We start from the raw sequence: 21,588 nt of genomic DNA on the forward strand, positions 1-21,588 counted from the left end.
TGTGTCTGTTTTATTATCACATCACACCCCAGTTTCTGGTTTCTGTTATGTCCTAAACCGCTCAATTTGTTAGCAACATAACTTATTATAAATTGTGAGCTGTAAAAATACCAGATGTTAAACTTGTCAGGGACAGCGCTTCCCTCTGCTCTGAGGCAGGACGTAGCAATTTTATGATTCATGTGATAATTGTGTGAATGTGTTCGAGTGGTGTGAGAAGAGGTGGGTGGCGAAGAGATAACAAAACGAGCAAGGAATGGATAAAGAAACTACAGGTGAAAGAAGAGAGGCGAGAGAAGGAGTGAAAGGGGAATGTAGCATGTGTTAAAACATCCTGAAAAAAAAACTAATTCATGGTTGAGAAAAACAAAAAAAAACTTCTAAACACAGCTGCCTAACAGTCGGAGGGATATCAACTGTCAGAATTAACTGTCAGTGTCAGATCCACACTCTGCACATCTCTGGAGACATTTAACCGATGCCAGCGCTAATAGACCACACACACACACACGGATACATAACAGGATGACTTAGAGTTGTCTCGATACTTTAGGCCTAAAGTATATCCAACTGTCTCTTTATTAATAGAACACTATGTTTCTTAAAAGGATGGACGTTTGTGTGTTTATGGATTAGTGTCGGTCTGTGTGTATGCAGGCCCGTGTACAGAGTGTGTGTCTGTGTGTATTCTGAAGCCTAAAGGTCAGGTTTCTTTGGTGGTTTCTTTCCGCACAGAAAACAGAAATAGTATCAGTGCAAGTCTTCCAATTGATTACACATCAGCTTTAGAAGGCATTGGTAATGCACTCGCACTGTGGAAACACACGACACCCACAAACACCCACAGACACCCACCCGTCCACAGTTAGCAGGGTGTAGTGTCAGTTTTCAAAGTTTGGGATATATTGAAGTTTCTTTTGCTAGAAAGAAACTTCTTGCTTGTTCTAAAAGCTTGTTCTAAAAGCTACATGTTGTCAGGGTTTTGTCGTAGGACCCAGACTCAAGACCAGTTCTGATAATTTAATTAATGATAATTCTTATATTATCTTGTAATTAACAGATGTATTTTTTGTATTTATGTTTTGGAGTTGCTGCTTAGATCAGGAAAAGATTCCAGATTTAAATTCCTCACTGGCAGCCGATCCTCAACCACCTGCAACAAAATTCTCTCCCATTTTTTTAGAATATTTAGTGTTTTCTGCATCATTGAGTTACTCCAAAACTAAAACCCATCTATCTGTTTGATCTAAGTCATGACCTGAAAAGAAGCAACAGTAAGGACAACAGCACAGCATGACTACAGACACTTGGCATCTATGTCTGGAACGGACCAAGTATATGTATTTAGTCCCAGGCTCTCTTAATTTGAACTATTTTCCATCTGCAACAAACTTTTCCGCCATTTTCCTCATGGTTTTACTTAAATTCAAAGTATCTCAGTCAAACGACAAGGGGGGATGTTACCAAAACAACCAAACTGCAGCTGAGTAGATTTGGTGACACTTTGGCTTGAACCCGTCTCATCTCGACAAAATCTGCCACCCTGCTGCTCGTGAATCCATCTCAGCATGAACTCCTCCTCCTTTACCTCCCCTCCTCACTCCCTCTCTTTCTGCTTCACCTCATTCTTAACTACACCTTCTGCCACTTTCATCCATCCATTCTTCCATCCCTCCTCCACCTCCACCTCCACCTCCTCCTCCAGCCTTGTTCTTCCTCTCAGAGTCCAGAGCTGCCATCAGATCAATACTCATTGAAGTTTCATGAGGACAGACCATCCACTCCTGTTTCACAATAAAATGTGAACAGAGAAGGGAGACAGGGAGAAAAGACGAGAGGGACAAAGAGTGGAAAAGCGTGTGTGTCTATCTGTATTTTTTTTTATGTATGGGGATGTTTTTTTTTGGTTATTTTTCATAGTGTTTACTGGAAACAGAAGACAAAACAATGCAGGAAGTGGGAGAAAAAGGTGAAGCAGCGTGGGTGAAAGGACAGAAAGGGCTGATGTAAAAGGAGAAGAAGAAGAAGAGGAGGAGGAAGAGGAGAAGAAGAGGTGTGGTGTTATCGATTCTCTGGCCAGCCAACAGTTCAATACCACTGAATTATTGCTTCATTCTTCCCCTTATGAGATGAGATCTCTTTCTCTCTTCTTCTCTCGGTGTGTTTGTACATGTGTGTATCTGCATGTGTGTATCAGTATATGTGAGATCCACTTATGACTGGATCAATACTTTACAATCTGGTTTAAAAGTCCACCTTTCTTTTGGCCTCTCTTTTTATGGGTGCCTGTCTCTTTCTTCTGTCTCTGTCTCCCTCCACATTTCAAGCTCTGGTTTGCCTTCAAAATAAAAGTTTATTTGTTCAGGAAAAGAGGGAAAAAAAGTGAGTTATGATTGTTCTCACATAGCTGTACTGATGATGAATGAATATAAATATAAATGTGTTTGTGCACATGTGCTTATAAGTATTTATTGATTGTCACTTTGTACCATTGTGTTTATAGGAATGTGTGATGTTGAGAATGTTAATTTTTCCCATCAGGCAGATGAAGCAGCCATACGGCACCATGTGTATGTGTGTATAAGAACTGTGTGTGTGTGTATGTATGTGGTAGACCATCTGTTTACCAGACTACTCAACATCTTTCCTTCATATCACTCTGATTTACAATTACTTTCAACTCCTGCCCCTGTTTGAAAGTGTGTGTGGTAAGTTGTGTAAGACATGACCCCATAGGAGTGTGGCTTTCTAAGTGTGTGTGTGTGTATGTGTGTGTGTGTTTAATTGCCCAGTCCTTACACCCAGAGGCGACCACGACCAAGGCATTGAAAAACCGCAACAACCAATCAGCTCTCAGCAGCGTGACCCTTCACCGGCGACTTTTACCAGAAAGAGCTCGACCTTGAGGCGGGGTCAGGCAACCGCAGGAACAGATCGCGTTTCCTGGGTCACATGTTGAAGCGATCAGCCAATCGCGAGGTCACAGGGGGTCACCTCCGCCCAATAGGAGAAGCATTTAGACGCCAGACGGACCAATTACTCGCCAGCTAGCCTCAGGGTTGGACCAAAGACGTTTTGACTGAAGAACACTAAAGTCGGCGCACAGGCTGGGGACTTTTGTGTGCAGGCAGCACGGCAACACAACAAAAACATCACTGTGTGGAGATACTGTCTAAAAACAGGATCCTGAGCCCGCTCTATTACAAACATAATCACTGCTCGTACAGAGGAATTCCTTTACAGAACATCTACACCATGTTTCTTCTCTTTTGTTTACTAATATTATCGTACACATGCAGCATTCTGTTATACTTTTCTCTAAAAGTTCATCACCTTCTTTAACACTTTGTGCTTTCAACAGCCAGCAGTATAAAGCTTTAATAATCTTGACACCAGTAGTAAAACTGACAGTTGATGTGCGTATTGATCAGCTTTAAATCCTCATCTTTATCTCTGGTTAATTACTGCCATCATTAAATGTTTCGATCCTTAAAGATTTCCTACATTTTTAATCCCTCCCTCTCTCTCTCTGTGAGGATGACGTCATCATTATGGTGTGATGGAGTCATGTTGAGCAGATCAATACCAGACATCACATCACCTCCATCCATTTCCACATGTATGTCCGAACAAAATCAGCACACACACAGACACACACACACTTGGTGCATGCACACACACACACACACACATCCATGCTGTCCTCGCTCTTGTTCACATTCAACAGTCCGCTCAGAAATCATGCACACTGCTTTTTCACCGTTGCGTGTATTGTGTGTGTGTTTTGCATGTGTGTGTATGTGTGTGTTGGTAAACTGGGTGTTCTGGATGATTTCACTAATAGTTTCAGTATGGAGGGCTATAAAGAGCAGACTGTTTAATTGTAGCTGGTTTTAACGAGCCTCTGATTATGGCAACATTCTAACGAGTGTGGGTCGTTAATGTTGACTAATCTACAGTCATTAGTTCAACACTGTCTGGCCTGAGAGTGAACTGCAACTCTATTCACACACACACAAGCAGTCACTCCCTCCTTCTCTCTCTCTCTCTCTCTCACACACACACACACATGCAGAAAAAAACTTTTTATTTGAAACCTATTTTAAACAAATTAAATAAGGAAAAACACAAAAATAGTTCAACGTGTGCTCGTGCACATGTGTGCATATTTGACCTACCTGTGTATATGAACCTCCCTGGTGTGCCTTTGCAGAACTGTTTGGACTTGTAAGACAGAGTGACCTCTACAACCCCGGGGATGTGTCTGGGAGGTGTCTGCACCCGGATGGCATGCGGTGTAATCAACTAGAGGAGCAAAGGAAAAGGGACCGAGAGTCACTTCACAAGATGGGAACAAGATAATGCAGTTTTAGTCTCTGATTTGGTGCAGACAGGAACCAAACTTTCATTTTACTTCATACCTGTTGATGTTGGTGGTGATAAAAAGGATTTTTACCTCATAGCTTAACACTTTATTGGCATTAACAAACATCCAAAATTCCTTACTATGACATTTTCTTACTTTTTTACTATTTATGGGAAAATAAGACCACTGCTGCAGCATCAATGACAATAACAACCTAACAATATTCCATTAACTTTTGTCCATTGCTCCTATTCAGTGTATGTGCATATGAAGCTCTGCTGCAGTGTTTATTTCAGTTTGTGGGTTGGAGATTCATTTGCACTTGTTAATGTGGCGAAATGCATATATAACTGACCTGTATTGACATTTGTATTTGGTGCATTTAGGTGACGTCTGACACTGTTTTACTTTATGCACTTTCATTTACTTCAAACATTTAAAAAAGTCCATCACAGAATCAGTTTAAAAAGCTGGTGTGTGTAAAAATAAAAATTACCCTGCACCTGCATCGATACTAGGTGGAAAACAAATTCTAATTTTAAGCCAAATATAAGAAACACTGTCATATTTTTTATGGAAGATAAGATTAAAAAAACATAGTTTGGCTCAAGTTTACATAAAATCTTTAGGCAGAGAGTTGCAGACAAACAGAACTTGGCAAACACGCAATCACTTTCCACCAGCAGACTTTTTCACTGTGCTTTCTTGCGCCGGAATCAATAATCAGGTTGAGTGCAAATGAAACATTTGGTTGGCCAAAATCAGAGCCAGGCTGAGTCAGTTTGAACTGAACTGAACTGAGACTCTGTACACATGTTAGTGTGTGTAAGTGCGGCTCTCAACATTGTAAACAAACCCCTCAGCGCAGCGCACACACACACACGCAGCCATGTATGCCAGTATGTACACACACACAGACACTGTTGTTGTTGGAATGGAGCCACAGTCGTTCAGCACACACGGTGAGTGGAGTCAGAAGACAAATAAACATTCTGTAGAGGAGTGGAACTGGGGAAAAGTATGATAGTGTGTGCTATGTATCTGTGTGTGTGTATGTGTGAGCATTAAGCTGATAGCAATCAAAATCTGTTGATTTGATCAGTATTCCAAAGAGAGTGAGACAGAGGGAGTGTGGGTGAGGAAGGTAGAGAGGGGCAGCGGTGGTTTGTTGGTGGGGACTCATTAGTGAGGCAAACCTCATTTAGACAAACATTAACACACAAACACACACTTGATCACACACAGTTAAGAGCCTGATGATGAAGAAAAGTATGTTTTCATCATACTTTTCATCATATTAAATTACTTCCTACAGTCCAAGGACAAAAACACACAGTGGAGGGGTTGAAACAACATGACGGCAGGATAATGGCTGCTGGTAAACTGACCTCACTCCAAACCAGCATGGTACCGAAGATAACTTGGAGACCATCGAAGAAGTTGTCTCCTATGATGATGACAGTTGCGCCCCCTGTGGTCCATCCCTCGCTGGGACTGATGGCTTTGATGCAGGGAGCTGCTCCTTAAGAGAGGAGAGAGGAGGGAAGGGAGGACAATTATAAACACACACAGGGGTTTAAGGGACATCAGAATAAAACCGAATATTCACTCTTGACATAAAAAATGTTTTCAACAATTCGTGCCTTTAGAGAACCGATCCATCTCTGCACAGAGAGGAAATCTGGCTCAAAACATTTCCATCCCTGTTGCATCTGTCCCTCATAACTCTTCATGCTACACCCTTAGATTCTGGCTGCATTCCAGACTATTACACTGAAAAAGCTGCTGATTCAAAGACTGAGTCCTTTTCAACGGGTCCTTCAGACGAGAGGTTTCTCCTCGTAAATTAGTCTGCTTAGTAAAAACAAGAGGATAAACACAGGAAACAAGTGCTGATGTTTCTCACCGAGCTTGAAGATACATCTCTTTTCTGTTTAGATCATTATTATTTATTATGTTTGGGGAGTTACACACACATAATTACACTTAAAAGTGAAATATAATTTAATACACTGTTATTATATACTGAATTCATGTGAGGTTCAAACCTCTGAACCTCAAAACTTATTCTACAGGTCGAAATGACAAAATTTTTAAACTAACAAGATTCTGTCATAAAAATGTGCACTCCTCAGCACAGCTAGCAAACCATGACTAAGTCAATTATCCAGCAGGATTTTTACAGTAAATGTGAAAACCCATTAATAGATGGTGTAAAGAAAAAAGGTAAATATCTGTAGCTTGTAGAACCCATTTCTCCCCCACGATTAGTAACACAGTTTATTCATATTTCTGTATAGTCAATAATTAAAGAAAAATAACTTTTTTTTAATCATTAATTAATAGCTATTGTTCTGCATGATTAACCATGATTATGTTTGGGATTCAGATGGTTAAAAGCATCAGGCTCTTTTAGGTTATTTTCTGTTTGTTTATCCCAAAGCTTGACTGATGTGAGATTACTGCTGTTCATTTTTAACCTAATGATAAAACACATGCTCCAGTACCCCTGGTATTACTGTAAACAGGATGGATACTGTCAGCTTATGTCACTTCATTGTGAAGTACTGTGTGTAACCAAGCTCATGAATCAATCCCATATCATAACAATAAAAGCCTGACTGTCACGAAGCAGCTCTCACCATTGTGTAGACTGTGTGTGTGTGTGCGTGTCACTATCAGTATTCAGCTGAATTGAAACACCCTTTAGTCTGGGTTTTTTAATGAAAAAAAATCATAATTGTATTAAACCCACACACTCACACACCACCACACTGTGCATTGTGTCTGAGTGTGTGCAGTGAGTTGGATTAGCCAGATGGAGGGGCAGGAATCACCTGATAGGATTAAACCATCAACCATCTGGTGGCCATGCTGCTTATGCTCACACACACACACACACGAGTACACACACACTTCTGTGTTACCGTGTTCTAGGTAAGACGGCGTTCCTTCCACAGGGTCAAGCCTGCGGGCCCGTCGGCCATGTTTGGAGTTATTGTGGACGAACATGTTGTCGGACACTGACAGGACATGACCCTCCACGCTCACCGTAGTCGATACGACCACCTGGAGAGATGAAGCAGATGAAAAGTGTGTGAAGAGTGTGGATGAATGAAAATAAGAGAGAGAGAGAGAGGGGGGGGGGGGATGAGGAATTACGAAGTTAGGCTTAGAGATCATTGCTATGAGGAGCTAAAGCGTGAAACTGTGAAAAGCTCTTTAAATGTAACCCGTTATCACTGCTATTACCATCACCCTCAACACACACTAAGTCACTGTGACTGCACTGTTTGTGTGTGCGTGTGTGTAGAGTGTCTGTCCTCCTCTGTTCAATAGTTCCTGATGGGTCCGGCCCTTAATTATCTCCCAGGGAAACAGAGCTGTCTTTTTTGGTTCCACTACAATAGAGCTGCACAATTAGAGGCACAGATACCGTCACACACTTGCTACCATATGACTCTCTCTGTGTCTCTGACACACACACACATATAAATGTGTACATAAAGTATCCCACATCCACACACACACGTGCCACAGTAATAAATCTATCAGTATCTGCAGGGCGTCCAGTATCTCTACTCAGACTCAAGTGGTGTCTTCCTGATTGTGTTGCAGCCATGAAGATAAGGAACTAATCCTGGCTTCACCGCCTTATATCTTATTCAACTGTCCCCCTAACACCTCTTTTCTCCCATTTTTTTCTTTTCTTTGTTTTCTTTCTTTCCTTCTTTCCCTCCCTGCTTTCTCTCTCTCTCTCTCTCTCTCTCTCTCCCCTCTCTTTATCATCTTCCTCTCTCCCTACATTGTGTGTATATTTATGTTCTGAGTAGTCAGGGTCAGGATCTCATGTTTCCTGTAAAGGCGCTGATAGCTTATTTACTTGCACAGAAACACACACACACACACACATTACTGTGTTTATGTGTTGCAGCAGCCATAAATTGTGTGTGTATTATTACAGAAGACAAAGGGAAAGGAGACAAATACACAGAGAGACTGAGAAAAAGAAAGGTGACCAAATGCGGTGTACCTGGAACCTCCTCATGTCTCGTGGGTTTCCTGCATTCTTTAAACAGTTCTGGTTGCACTTGAGGAAAAACTTGAGGAAGAATCTGTAGGGAAAGAGAAAAAAAAGGCCATATTGAAGGTTACACTGCTTTCTTCCACAATATGAGTTCAAGCCCACTCAACAGCATACAGAACAGACAGATCCCCCAAAACAGAAATCAATATTTCATAATGTTTGAAAGTCAAAATGGATTTCCATGTGGAATTTTCCAGCAGATATAAGAGAAAATATATTTTTTTGTTCTTAAATCCACAGCAGCTGTTTTGAAGTACCAGACAAAGACACCGGACGAACATATGAGAAGGCAAGTAATCTCGCACGCTCTCTGCAAAGGTGGTGAAAATATGCAGCCGTGAGCCAGTTTGAGGAAGTTTGACCTTTAGTTTAATGATTTTAAACTTCACTAATCCTAACACTAACATTATACCATATTTCAAATACTTACTGATATCTACTGATAACATGATGCCTTCTATGTTGTGAAGTCATTAAAAAAACAGGAACTTTGTTGACATTCTGTGTTTGAAATGGGACCATATGTCATGAATCCATATTACAGAATAAATCAAACATGCAGATGGCCATCAACGGCAAACAAACACATCCAGGTTGTGTTTTGGGGTGAGCCAGCTGGCCTGCCTGGCACAAGCAACAAGGCACACACTCACACACAAAAACACCAACACACACAAGTTCATGTTTACATATGGGTTTCCTGTTTGTTACATCTGCAGGTATCACAACTCAACATCACAACTCAACGTCACAGTCGTGGATTTAATTTCTGTTTGCATTGATACAGGAATACAGAAAAACAGAAGAACATTTAAAAGATGTTGATGGCATGAACTTGAAACATGTCTCTTTTGCAGCATAATTTGAATATAAAGAGCTCCATTATAGTCTTTTGAAGATTGCATTTGATCGGATTTCATTAAATTGTGTCCACTTGTGAGCTTTTCACAAGTCTGTATCATCTCTATTCCCTTGTGACACAGCCTGGTGCTCCACTGTTCAGGAGATGACAGCCCTTGTGTTGGACCGCTGGAACAAAGCAGAGGTGTGTGTGTGTGAGTGTGCAAACATGTACTCTGCTTGTGTGTGTGTGACGGTGCAGCACAGTCCAGTGGCAGGTCTGAGTGTAAAACTCTGCATTAACGAGCTCAGGCTTCGTTAGAACACCGGCGCTGGGATTCTGCATGCCTAATTATCTTGACCCCTCACCCCTGGGTGACAGCCTATCACAGCGGAGGACAACCACAGTGCCCTCTGCTGACCTCCCACTGTCTAGTCCTCCTCACAACACTAGCATAGCGTTAACACGACCACCTCAGCTGACCCTCTGTTGTAACGCACACACACACACACACACACACACACACACACACACACACACACACACAGTGCTGCTATTCTGCCTGATATATGAACAGACTAAAGCAGCACTTTTCTCCAATGTGAGTCAAAGTCCTGCATTTGAAAGAGTAAAAATAATGTGAACTTAAACACATTGTGCAGCCAGATGCTGTTGTAATTTAAACTTCAGAAACTTTGAAAACAAATCATTGATTGAGTCAGGCATATTTAGACCAACAATGACGATTCTCATCCTTTTGCACTGTTCGCTTCACTCATCAGCCTTTATCCAGGCAACAGGGTGGATTAAAAAAAGACCATTTTCCAAATGTTAAATATGTTGCAACAAGCTTCTCTACCCTTTCATTGGTTACCATGGTAACCCATTGCACAAGTGCATAAGCTACCATATTTTGCACAGCTGTTGTTTCTCAGGTGTGGCTGGATGGTGAACCAAAATGTGAAGTATAAGAAGAACAAAATGAAACTTCAAAAATAAATTATAGGGACCACATTCACAAAGACCTCAGTAGGACCACTTTCCTTAGCTTTGGAAGCCCTGACACTGACATCAGGCTGCAGACACGCTGCATCAGAATGCACAGAAACTATTTCCGCACAGTGAGATTGGAAAACAGTAACAAACACATGTTGAAAAGAGTTCTGATCATACGTGGTATATCGGGCTGTTTACGTGAGCTTCTTCTACCCCTCTGTTTTTGGTACATCGCTGCCTTTTACCGTTCACTTTTGCCACCACCTGTTAGACCCTTGTTGGCTTTAGCGATCTCATTATTTTCCATATTTTCTACATTCTGTGGGTTTTCTGTCATTGATCGCCAACAGTACATATTCTACATTTTAATGCTGTATCTGACCCCATCTGGCCTAATCAACTCAACCACAAAAGGCTCTGCAGCAACACACACACCTCTCTCTCTCTCTCTCTCTCTCTCTCACACACACACACCTCTCTCTATCTCTTGCTCTCTCTCACACACACACACACACACACACACACACACACACACACCTTGTGTAAATTGATTGGCTGGTCCACTCACTGGTCGTTAAGAGAGGCCTCCAATTAAACTGGGCAATTATAAGAGTCTGAATGATTGTGGGGGAGGGTAGCCCTCTCCCCCTCTCTCTCTTCTGTCTCTCTCCCTCTCCACCGGGGGTGGGTCATGTTCAAGTGATAGCAGCAGCAGTTGACCTTTGCTATATTGTGAGTACCACACTCAGAGAGCTGACCCGACACTGTCCCTGCCTGCTGCAAACACACACACACGCACCCCATCTGTTCAAGGAAGTGTTAGAATGGTGTGCAGACATTAAAAATTAAATAAGAAGAGGACAAAGGTAACAATGTTTAATTGTCTTGCTTGCTTTTTTTTTATTAAAGCATTATAGATTATACATGTGTCAGGCATGTGCAGCAGGGTTATATTTATCAATTGAAATCAATTTAAAGTAAAAATAAGGCCTGGTTAAAGATTCTTTTTTCTGTAGGAAATCTGATTAATCTGTGAGGACACATCCAAATGTTTGCTGTGAATAAGTCATCAGCTGTCAGCTGCATCCTTCGAAGGTCTTAATACTCTTTTATCGTTTACTGTACACTCAGTGATGTGCTGCATTTGCTCCTTTATAGACACAGCTATGGTGACATCAGCTACCTTAGCTAATAAAGACCGCTTGTATAAAAAAAAGTATATGAGCAAAAGTTTTACCTACTAATGTAAAACAATCTATAGCTGGTTGTTAGCCACAGTTTAATTTAGCCTGATAGCATCTCATCTACGGATGCATTGTTTGATGGATAGCCATGGTGTTATTGACTGTAGCCAGTTAGCCATGATAATGTAATCAACTGCTGCTATCTTGTCTGTTAGCCATAGTAATGCAGCAAACAACAGTTGGATGCTGTTTTTTTATCCTGTTAGCCATGGTGTAGTGGTGAACAGCACAGTTACATCCATTATTCAGAGGCTGAGATGGCAATTATGGCTCAGAGCACAACTGACATTAATATTTAATATATAGGGCTAACACAGACCTGAAGAGAGAGACAGGAAGTGACAGAGAGAGGGGATGAAGAGGGCGAGCGAGAGAGAGAGAGAGAGAGAGAGAGAGAGAGGCACAGTGCGGGAGACAGACAGTGTGTGTGAAGGAGAAACAAGTGGAAGACAGAATCAGGAAAGAGGATTATGGGAGTTTGTTTCGAACACTCTACTGTCATTTAAACAGTTACAATGCCAACAGGGCAAGGGTGACATCCGGGGGAATTCCAGCTCTTTGTGTGTTTGTGTGTGTGTCTAAGACTGAATGTCTGTGTCCGTTTTATTCCCTAAAGACTTGGTATTCTACTGAGCCAAGAATAACGATGCTGCCTTGGAAGAGAAAAAAAAAAATCACACGCAAACACACACATGCACAGAGGCGCACCCACACACACACGCACACACACACACAGGTTTTCTGGTGAGTTGTTACAGACAGGTGGAGAAATTGCAGTGAGTCAGTTTGTGCAGACAAACTGAACAACAGATCAGTGCTTTTGCTGCTTCTGACTCCTCTCTTCTCTGTCTCTCTGCTTTCTTTAGATGTCTTGTTTCACCGGCCTGCCAAGTTTCTTGGCAACACTTTCTGACAGAATGATGATGTTCTCTACCTTCCTCTTTGTGTGTGTGTGAGAGAGAGAGCGAGAGAGAGAGAGAGAGAGAGAGGGACAACTTGCTAAAGTGTGTGTACCCATCATACCTGCCAATAATTGATTAGTTACTGGTTGCATGGCCGTTTGCAGACAATCTGGATGAGAGCAGCATGTTAATAATCTCAGTATTAATGACCAGCCTTCTCATATGTCATTTCAAATAATATATGTAGCATGAGTTTCCCCTCTCAGGCTGTTGATCTGTCAGAGATCAACTTCCTGTTTCCTGTTTACACTGAGAGGTTGTTATTGTTTAATGTGATGACATCAGATAGCATTGCTGCACTCCGTGCATTCAATCCGAGTAGGAAAAACAGGGATATGAAATACTATTGCACAGTTCTACTGTTACCACAAAATAATGTCATAATGTATTGCTTCCTGTTTTTTCCCCCTCATCCTGCTTCTGTAGTGTCCTGCTCAACAGCACTACAGCGGAGATGAATGGTGGTCAACAAGGCTTCAAACACAATACACAGTCATTCCAAAGATGTTTTATATCTTATGCAGGAGTATGACAGATATGACAGAAAGAAGATGAGAAAGGATAATTTAACAACTGTTTGGGGGATAAAGGTTTTATAACGCACTTTTTTAATATTGTTATATGAGGACTTAAAATTACACATAATTATTTGGCATGACCGCTTAGAGTCGGCCGTTCCACGACTGCCCGCTGTCTCAGTTGCACCTCTTTACCTGTAGTATAAGTTTAGACGGGCTTTGCTAACATGCTAACATGGTGACAGTCGGAGCCTCCCATAGGGAGTCAGAACGGCTCTTCAGTAACAGTTAAAACAACAGAAGCTTTTCCCATAGTTATATAGTGTCAATGGTTTAATAATGCCATACCAAATTGATTATATTAGGAAAATTCTTCCAGTTGCTGATCAAATATTTGGCACATGTTGCACCTCATAAAGATCATGTAACAGTGATCCAATATATATAATAATATAATAAAATAGATATACAGCGTCCTCCCAGACAACACTGAGGGTTTTTTTCTTGTGCTTTAGATGCCTCAGAACTTTTACTGTATGAAGTAACTTTAGTGGCTGACTCGACGTCCACATGCGCACACTTACAGCCATGGATGCTGAGAGTAAGTTGAGCGTGCAAGAGAGAGAAAAAAAGGAGACTTGGAAACTAAGACAAGGAGGGAAAAACTGTGAGTAAAAGGGTGGAGAGAGAGAGAGTGGTCGGCTGAGAAATGGAGTGCGGAGAGAAGAAAAAAGGCAGCGGAGGAGAGAGGGAGGGGGAGGTAAGGAGGGAGGGAGGAAAGGCATGGGAGAGGGAAAGAGAGTTATGCGAGGGAACAAGACTTAAGAGAAGCAGAGCCGAGCGAAGCAGAGTTATTTTACATAATGATGGTTGATATGCACAGAGGTAATTGATAGCTGAGCTGCAGCCCAAAAAACACCCAGCTAGCTGTCAATCATGGCTCATCTCCCAGGAGATATGCTAATGATGATGATGATGAGGGCTTAGCTTCATATTGCTATCATTACTATTAATGCTGTCATTGTTGTCATCTCTGCATATTTAAATGACAGCACAGGCCAGAGTGGCGATAGCCAGTGTGTATGATGTCTGTGAGTGGGCTCATACTTTCTGCCAGGGCTGAGCGAGAGGGAGAGAAGGAGCAGTATTAATAACTTGTGCTGTCTACTGGTTTAGACCTGTGTCATTACATCATTGTTACATGTAATAGTGACACTGATGTCATCACTCTGTGACAGGGCAGCAAGGTGTCACTCAGCGAGACTCACTGTTATTATCTGTGAGCAGCAACTGTTCCAGTGAAGGATCGGCAATAGTGTGTTGATATGATGAGTCATTTGTGCACTTAATGCCAATACAGTGTTTAAAACTGAAACTGATCGTTACTCCACAATGTTTCTCCTACAGACAATTAAAGGGGCAGAGTGCAGAAGTTTTGTGAGGTTCTATTAGCAGACATGGAATATAGTGTCCATAATTATGTTTCTAATAGTCTATAATTACCTGTGAACCATTGTATTTTCATTAGCCTGGGTCCACAGAGCCTACCATGTGCATTCAGTAGCAGGGAACAAACATTCTGCAATGTAGAACATGTAACAATAATATGAGGTTATAAAAGATGTTATCATTTTTGAAGTAGTGAATGGCTACTGGCACTGTGATCTGACACCCCGCCTGTAGGTGTCACTAAATCTGACACACTAGTGCCTTTAATTAAGAGTCTCACTACAAAGTAATAACTATTGTTTACTGATCAGACAAGTAAACAAATCAACTGTGTGAGTATCTTTAAATAGTAATTTACTGAGTTTAAAAATATCCATACTCCTCCTACCCATCAACAGTTTTTATAAGTGTTCACTATTTTAAACAAAAGAAGAAATTAAGCAGAACTGAGGCTCTCTGATGTTGCCGTTCAGTTAGAGGCCACAATAAGATTAAATTGCAACATCATTACCTCCAAGGCAAAGCCAGCCAGAGGTCTTATTCACCAGAGAGGAGAAAGGGGGGAGAAACAGGAGGGGGGGGGGGGGGTGAGGAGGTGAAGGCAAAGATGAGGGGGGACCGTCAGACAGAGGGAGGAGGTTACTGTGGTGTATATTTTAAAGGCTGAAGGCAAACTGTTGAATTATAGATGAGTGAGATTGATTTGGGAGGGAGCGAGGAGGAGGAGAAAAAAGGGAGAGAAAAGGTGGAAGGAGGGACAGAGGTAAGAGAAGGAGAGAGGCAAGGAGCAGGAGAAAGTGAAGGGTGAGCAGCTAAAGAATCGCTTGCTTCAGGCCAAACATGTACAGTATGCACACACACACAAATGCACACGCACACGCACATACACACTTCTTACCTAAAATCGATCAGAAGCTGAAGCTGGCTCTGCTTTTCCTTTTTTTTAGTCTTGCACTGTCTCTCTCTTTCATGCACACAAACACACTCACAAAAGTACACTCCCATACAAAATCACAGTCTTAGTGGATTACATGGTACCTAAACAGCAGTACCTGTGACCTATAGGGCTGTAGGCAGATAAACTACGGACTTTTCAGTGTGAGTGTGTGTGTGTGTGTGCTCCTTTGTCATTGCTGTTAGAAATAATTCATGGAGGTTGGGGGGTAAGAAAGGGAAGAGAGGAGAGGAAGAGAGGGATGAAGGAAGCGATATTGACAGGAACCTCTTCCTCCTTTCTCCTCCTGTCTCCTCCTCTCTCCATCAGTCACTCACTCAAACACACACACTCGCAGGTTCACTGCCTGTGAGATCACATCTCTTGCTCACACACACACACACACACTCTGCCTGGGGATTTTCTCAGTTCTACTGATGCTGATTGAGAAAAGCGTTTAAACGTCTTCTCTCCAGTGAGAGATGTGACGCATGTGTTGCGCCAAGTTGGCTCTTCTCTTCTTCTTATTTTACATCTCATCCCACATGCAGCTCCGACACTGTGTTTCCACTGTATCTATCTCTAAACTTATCTAAAGAGCATGCAGAAAAATGTCTGTTATAGTCATTTAGATGGTCACGGTTGACTCAGTGTAGCTACCTAAAACCTCTGGTTGGAGGTATACTTCAACTATTTAACCCGTCTTTCCTCTGCAGCTGCATCCATTGTAGCACACATATACAAGAGGCTGAGTGAATTTCATTTAGATGTCTTGTCTATTTAAAGACATAATGTTTTATTTAGTCACAACATCTTACTTGAGTGAAATATTTAGACTTCTGCTGACTGTCCACTCAGGTTTGTACACATCGGTTTAAACTCTTCTCTCTTTGTTGTCTTAATGTACAAAACAAACGTGTTTACTTGTCGTTGAAAACTCTAATGTTTTTGTGGAATAGTCAAACTAAAAACTATAATATTGAAAATTGTGAGTTTAAACTGAACAGGAGAAGAAAGGAGGTGAGCCAGCAGACAGGAAGGAGAAGGAAACATTCAGGGCAGGTTGGAGCATTTAACTCCCGCTACGTTTGTCAAACAAATTAAACGCTGTCGAGGCTCCTCACCTGTGCGTGCACGCACACACACAACCACTCACATACGCTGCCTGTGTGCCACGCATATGGCTCACCAGGCCCAAATAAGGAAATATGCATACATTACCATAACTAATGTACGAACCACTCCATTTAATATGCTAATTCCCTGAAATATTACTGAGCACCGTCTGTTGTGAATGAATAAATTTGAATTGCAATTAGAATAATCCTTTATAATTAATGAAAACTGTCAATTTTGGTTCAGAAGTAATTTGATTAACGGGTTGATGGGGCACCAATTAAGTGGAGGATGAGGAGGAGCAGAGAGGAGGATGAAGAGAAGAAAGATGACAAGCTCTTCAGATAATCACTTCCTTTTTCACATGTAATGAGAGATTAAGCCCAAATTACGTAATGTTCCTTTAAGGAAGGGTGAGAAGCAAACTTCTCTTACCTGTTCCGACATCACAGCAGTGACAGGAGGAAGCAGTGAGGAGAGGAGAAAGAGAGAAGGATGATTAGATTGTGGACTAAATATACAACCAGAGAGACACTTCAAACGCCTACGTTTGGATTTTAAAACGCTTATGTGTTCAAGCTATAGCTGCAGCACCCACAGTAATGATATCGTTGGATAACTAATTCACAAGCACCTCCTACCACTAATTAACCACATCCATGTTGCTGTTATTAGCTAATTACAAGACTGGACACATGCCCAGCTAATTAAAGCTATTAAGTGTGTGTGTGTGTGGGGGGGGGGGGCTATGTGCACAGGGGATGGTGTACATCAAGGCATCTGAGGAGTTAATGTTTTAATGACAAAATATAACAGAGACCTGCATGACAACAACCCCCAGCAACACTCTTACAACAATAAAAAGAAGAGAAAAAAAAAACACCACGGCTCCATGTATTCCCAAATCAATAGCCAAGGTCATTATGTGCAGCTGAATCATATGTTTCACTAAAGTTGCTGCGTGTTAATAATATTTCAACAGAGTTGCAGGAAAAAGCTTCTAATTTAGCTCGTTTACTCAACACTGTCATCCATCATAGTGGAAATACAAAAGACCCCCCTGACTCTCCGCTGCTTTTCTCGTCTCACCAATGCTCGTCTCATTTTCCGTCCCCCTCGCCCCATCCTCTCCTCCTCCTCCTCCTCCTGACTCTTTTTTGTCTCACAATAATTTATCCACCTACTTTCTCTTTTTTTCTTTCTTTTCCTCTCATTAGAAGATCATGCGTTTCTTCATTTGAGCTCTCTAATCCTCTCTTCTTACATCTGAATATTCATAGCATTGTTTTGTTTTGAATATTCAAGAACCAATTAACATGCTGCGAGTGAATAATTAATGCTTATTATTTTCTCCCCTTTAAATTTTTTAATAATTAAAATCTATAAATCTGAAAACAAAGCGCCTCATTTTCACTCACTGTGTGTTTGTGTGTGTTGTGTGTCATCCTGACAGACTATTTAACAACAGCTCAGGAACTCTTTCTTTCATCTGCCAGCAGTCGCTCCTCTTCTCTCCTGCCACCCAACCAACGTGTGTGTGTGAGTGTGTGTTCACACTCATGAATAAATGAACTTGTTAAAGAGAGATGAAGGGGAAGAAGTAGACAGGTTCTGCTGTCCTGTTTAAAACTACCTGATCTGGTTACATGTTGTAACTCTCTCTCTCTCTCACACACACACACACCAACGCTACACCACCAACACAGAAATTAACTTGACGAGAAGATTCTCTGAGTAAGAAGTAGAAGAAGATAGTGGAAGAGAGAAAGATGCCTTCTTGTCCTTTAGTCTTATAAATACAGCAGCCTTCACGACAGGCATCATTCCTTTTAATCAGTGTCGCTGCTGTGATCAAAGAAATACCACCTCCACCAAAAGAGACAGCAAGAGACAGAGTACAATGGGAGACTCCTCACTGTGTGTGTGTGTAGGTGTGTGTGTGAGAGAGAGAGGATGAGAGAGCGACAGCAACATTGTCTCATGCCTGCACAACAGCAGAGCCATCATGTCTACACGCTGTCACATAAGCGAGGTCTTACAATACAGTCAGATTTATACACCTCCTTCCCAATGCACATGTGCGTGCACACACACACACACACACACACACACTCACATGTATACAGTGACAACTGTCAAACACTCACCTCCCAACTGGGGTGTAGGTAATTAACCAGACAAAACAACTCACAACACCTCAAGGATCAAAACACAGAAGAAGAAGAACAAGGAAGACACGCGACAAAAACACAAAAAGAGAGACAAGAAGAAAAAAGATGCTGTGACTTCAAAACAACAAGCTAACACACCCAAACAAGGAGCTCCACTCAGGAGGAGTACAGAGAGCTGGATAATGATGAAAATAGAATAAATCTGCACTTTTCTTTTTATCTGTATCAAGCTTCTGCTCACTTATTCAAAATGTCTCTAGATCCACACAAATGGACATTTTATGTTACCCAGCGTTTAGAGGTGATACTAAAATCCAGCGTTACTCACTGCAACAAAATTCAGCAGAATGTTCCCTTCAACAAGCTTCTCCTCCATGTTTATCACATTTTTGTGTGCAAACACTGACAAATTCCACCACTACAGGTATTTGTCTGGTTGGGAAAGATTAAAAAAAATATCACTCCTAGTGTACTGATGTTGTTGTGGTTACCATAACAACATGGTTATGCTTGAGGCACTATTGTCTTGATGTCTAAGACATAGAGCGACTGATACAACTGCTACAACATGGGGGTGACCTGACTGGCGCATATAAAAGACAAAGATAAAGACTTCCAGCTAAAAACTCAGACTTCCCTATAGTGTATAGGGAGTCTCTAATGTGCATTAAGTACTTTTTAATTTGCATAAACGCATCAAGATTAACCTCTGCAACCAAACACCTCTACAATATAGATTAACCTTACAGCACCTGATTGATTGGTTCCTATAATACATATATAACCTGGTGAGACATGATAGCACTATACAGGTGATTAGTAATAATATGGCTCTTGCACTGGATATGTTTTGAAACAAGTGCTGCAATGACTTTAAGAGCATGTCACATATGTGTTTTATATATTATTGTAATATTGATGCACTTTTAACATTGTTGAAGATATCAGGTGTCATAGAAAAGTAAATAATGCTTTTACTTTCTTTCTTTGATCAATTGAACAAAGAAAAAGCAATTATTAATTTAAAAACACATGAACCAATTTAATTAGCTCCTTTTCTCAATTAACAGTTCACCCCCTTTGTTCTCTGTCATGGGTGGATGTTATCATGATGACAAATATCAAAGTATGTGTGTGTTGTAAGTGTCTGCAATACGACTCCCTGAATACTGCCAGTGATACTTCCTGTTATGCTAAGCCTTCCAGTGTAAAAGAATGGCAGAGCGTAAACCACTAATTAGCTCCCACTCAGACAAACCAAGATTGTACAGCAGTGTGCATACAGTTTTTTTTATCCTCCTCTGTTTAATCTCCCTGTTGTTTCCTATTTGTTCAGCTCATTATGTGATCAAAGCCATTAACATGTTTATGGAGCAGCTCTTTCATGTTGCAATAAAACACACTGAAGCAACTCATACAGAGTCGTAAGGCGATGAAATATGAATGTGGAGGCCCGAAAGACGAAAAGGAAGTGTGTGTACATATTTGTGTGTTTGTCTGTGTGTGAATCCCAACCTGATGAAACTCAGAGCTAACAAAAACATGAGGTGGACAGGGGGCATTTGAGTCTTTGAGCTTTTTTTTTTCTCGCACACATATGTACACACAAATGCACATATGGAAAAATACATACAGAGAGGCAGTAACTGTTAAATAATTCAGCATACACAAACACACACACACACTGGAGGCAAGGTGGGGGTAAAAGCACAGCTAAGCTAACAGGCACGCCGTAGTGGCCCTGCAGTGTCAACAACCAATCAGGATCGAGCATAGTGGCCAGAGAGGGAGATGTGACCCCCAGTGACCCTGGACTCTAATGATTTATAAACACAACTGAGGAGTGTGTGCATCTGTGTGCGAGTGTGTGTCCCGAAAACCCTGAAGCTATTTAAATGTGGAGATGAATTCTTATTTATTCGCATAGAAACAGGGTGAATGTGGAGACCCCGAGGGTAAGGTTCAAAACAATACAGAGAGACAGAGAGAGAGAGAGAGAGAGAGATGCAAATAGATACAAGGCAAAACAAGTGAAAAGCAGAGATTAGGAAAGATGGAGGAAGTGGAGGAAAACGAGAAAAAGAATGAGAAGGAAGAGAGGTGGAAGCATAAGAGAGAAGTTTAAAGAGGTAAAACTGCACTCTGATCACGTAGAGAAAGGAGGTTAGAGGGGCGTAAAAGACCCTCTTTACGATACTGAGGGGGCACACACACACATATTCCTCTCCCCTGCCCCCAGCTCTGTATATGTGTGTGTGTCCTCATGCAATATTAAACAGTGAGTATGTGTGGGTATAAAGAGTGGTGGGGCCGGGATGCAGTGAATTATATATCACTATTGATTTGTGCACACACAGAAACACACACATGTGCTCAAACAAGCACACACACTCTTTATTAGATTAAAGCTCACAGCTAAGACACAGACAACAGCAGCAGATGTAAAAAGAAAGAATCTGTCCACAACCACACCAACACTCACACACAATGAGACTGAGGTGCAGCCAACATCATCCAACCCAATGTAAACGGTCAGGGCTGGAAAATAAAACCAAACAACTGCAGCTCCTTAAATCTCCACATGAGGCTGGCTCCAAAGTGAGGTCATTCCCACAGACCTCCATTAATATATAACTTAACCTGTAAAGCCGATAATGTAGATATTTATATTCCCTTCCATCCGGGTCTTTTCAGTCAATATATGTCTTTTCCTTTAAATCATACCTCCATCATGTGATAGAGATCCACTTTCACTTGTTTATGCAACACAACACAACACAACACAAAGTGTAGTGGGTGAAAAAACAAATGTGACCATTATCATGCCAGCTTGATAGAGTGAGGGTTATTTTCAAGAGTACAGTGTGGACAGTATGCTCTTAACTTATTGCTTGTTACAGCTGA

The 21,588-nt window shown here is 41.4% G+C and overlaps 1 protein-coding gene across 4 annotated transcripts in view; it reads right to left on the reverse strand.

The window, feature by feature from the left end:
* LOC114446034 (transcription factor COE1-A-like) overlaps positions 1-21,588 on the reverse strand; it is a 66,302-nt gene that overhangs the window by 14,680 nt on the left and 30,034 nt on the right. For 2 of the 4 annotated variants that reach the window (XM_028421428.1, XM_028421426.1), the window contains exons 7-10: positions 8,400-8,481; positions 7,294-7,435; positions 5,755-5,888; positions 4,179-4,305 (exon numbers count right to left, since the gene is read on the reverse strand). In XM_028421428.1, coding sequence (XP_028277229.1) covers positions 4,179-4,305; positions 5,755-5,888; positions 7,294-7,435; positions 8,400-8,481 — 485 coding nt within the window. The remainder of the gene's footprint in view (positions 1-4,178; positions 4,306-5,754; positions 5,889-7,293; positions 7,436-8,399; positions 8,482-21,588) is intronic. The other 2 variants (XM_028421430.1, XM_028421427.1) reach the window with 1 other exon arrangement.

Source organism: Parambassis ranga, chromosome 14 (genome assembly GCF_900634625.1).
Source record: "Parambassis ranga chromosome 14, fParRan2.1, whole genome shotgun sequence".
NCBI lineage: Eukaryota > Metazoa > Chordata > Actinopteri > Ambassidae > Parambassis > Parambassis ranga.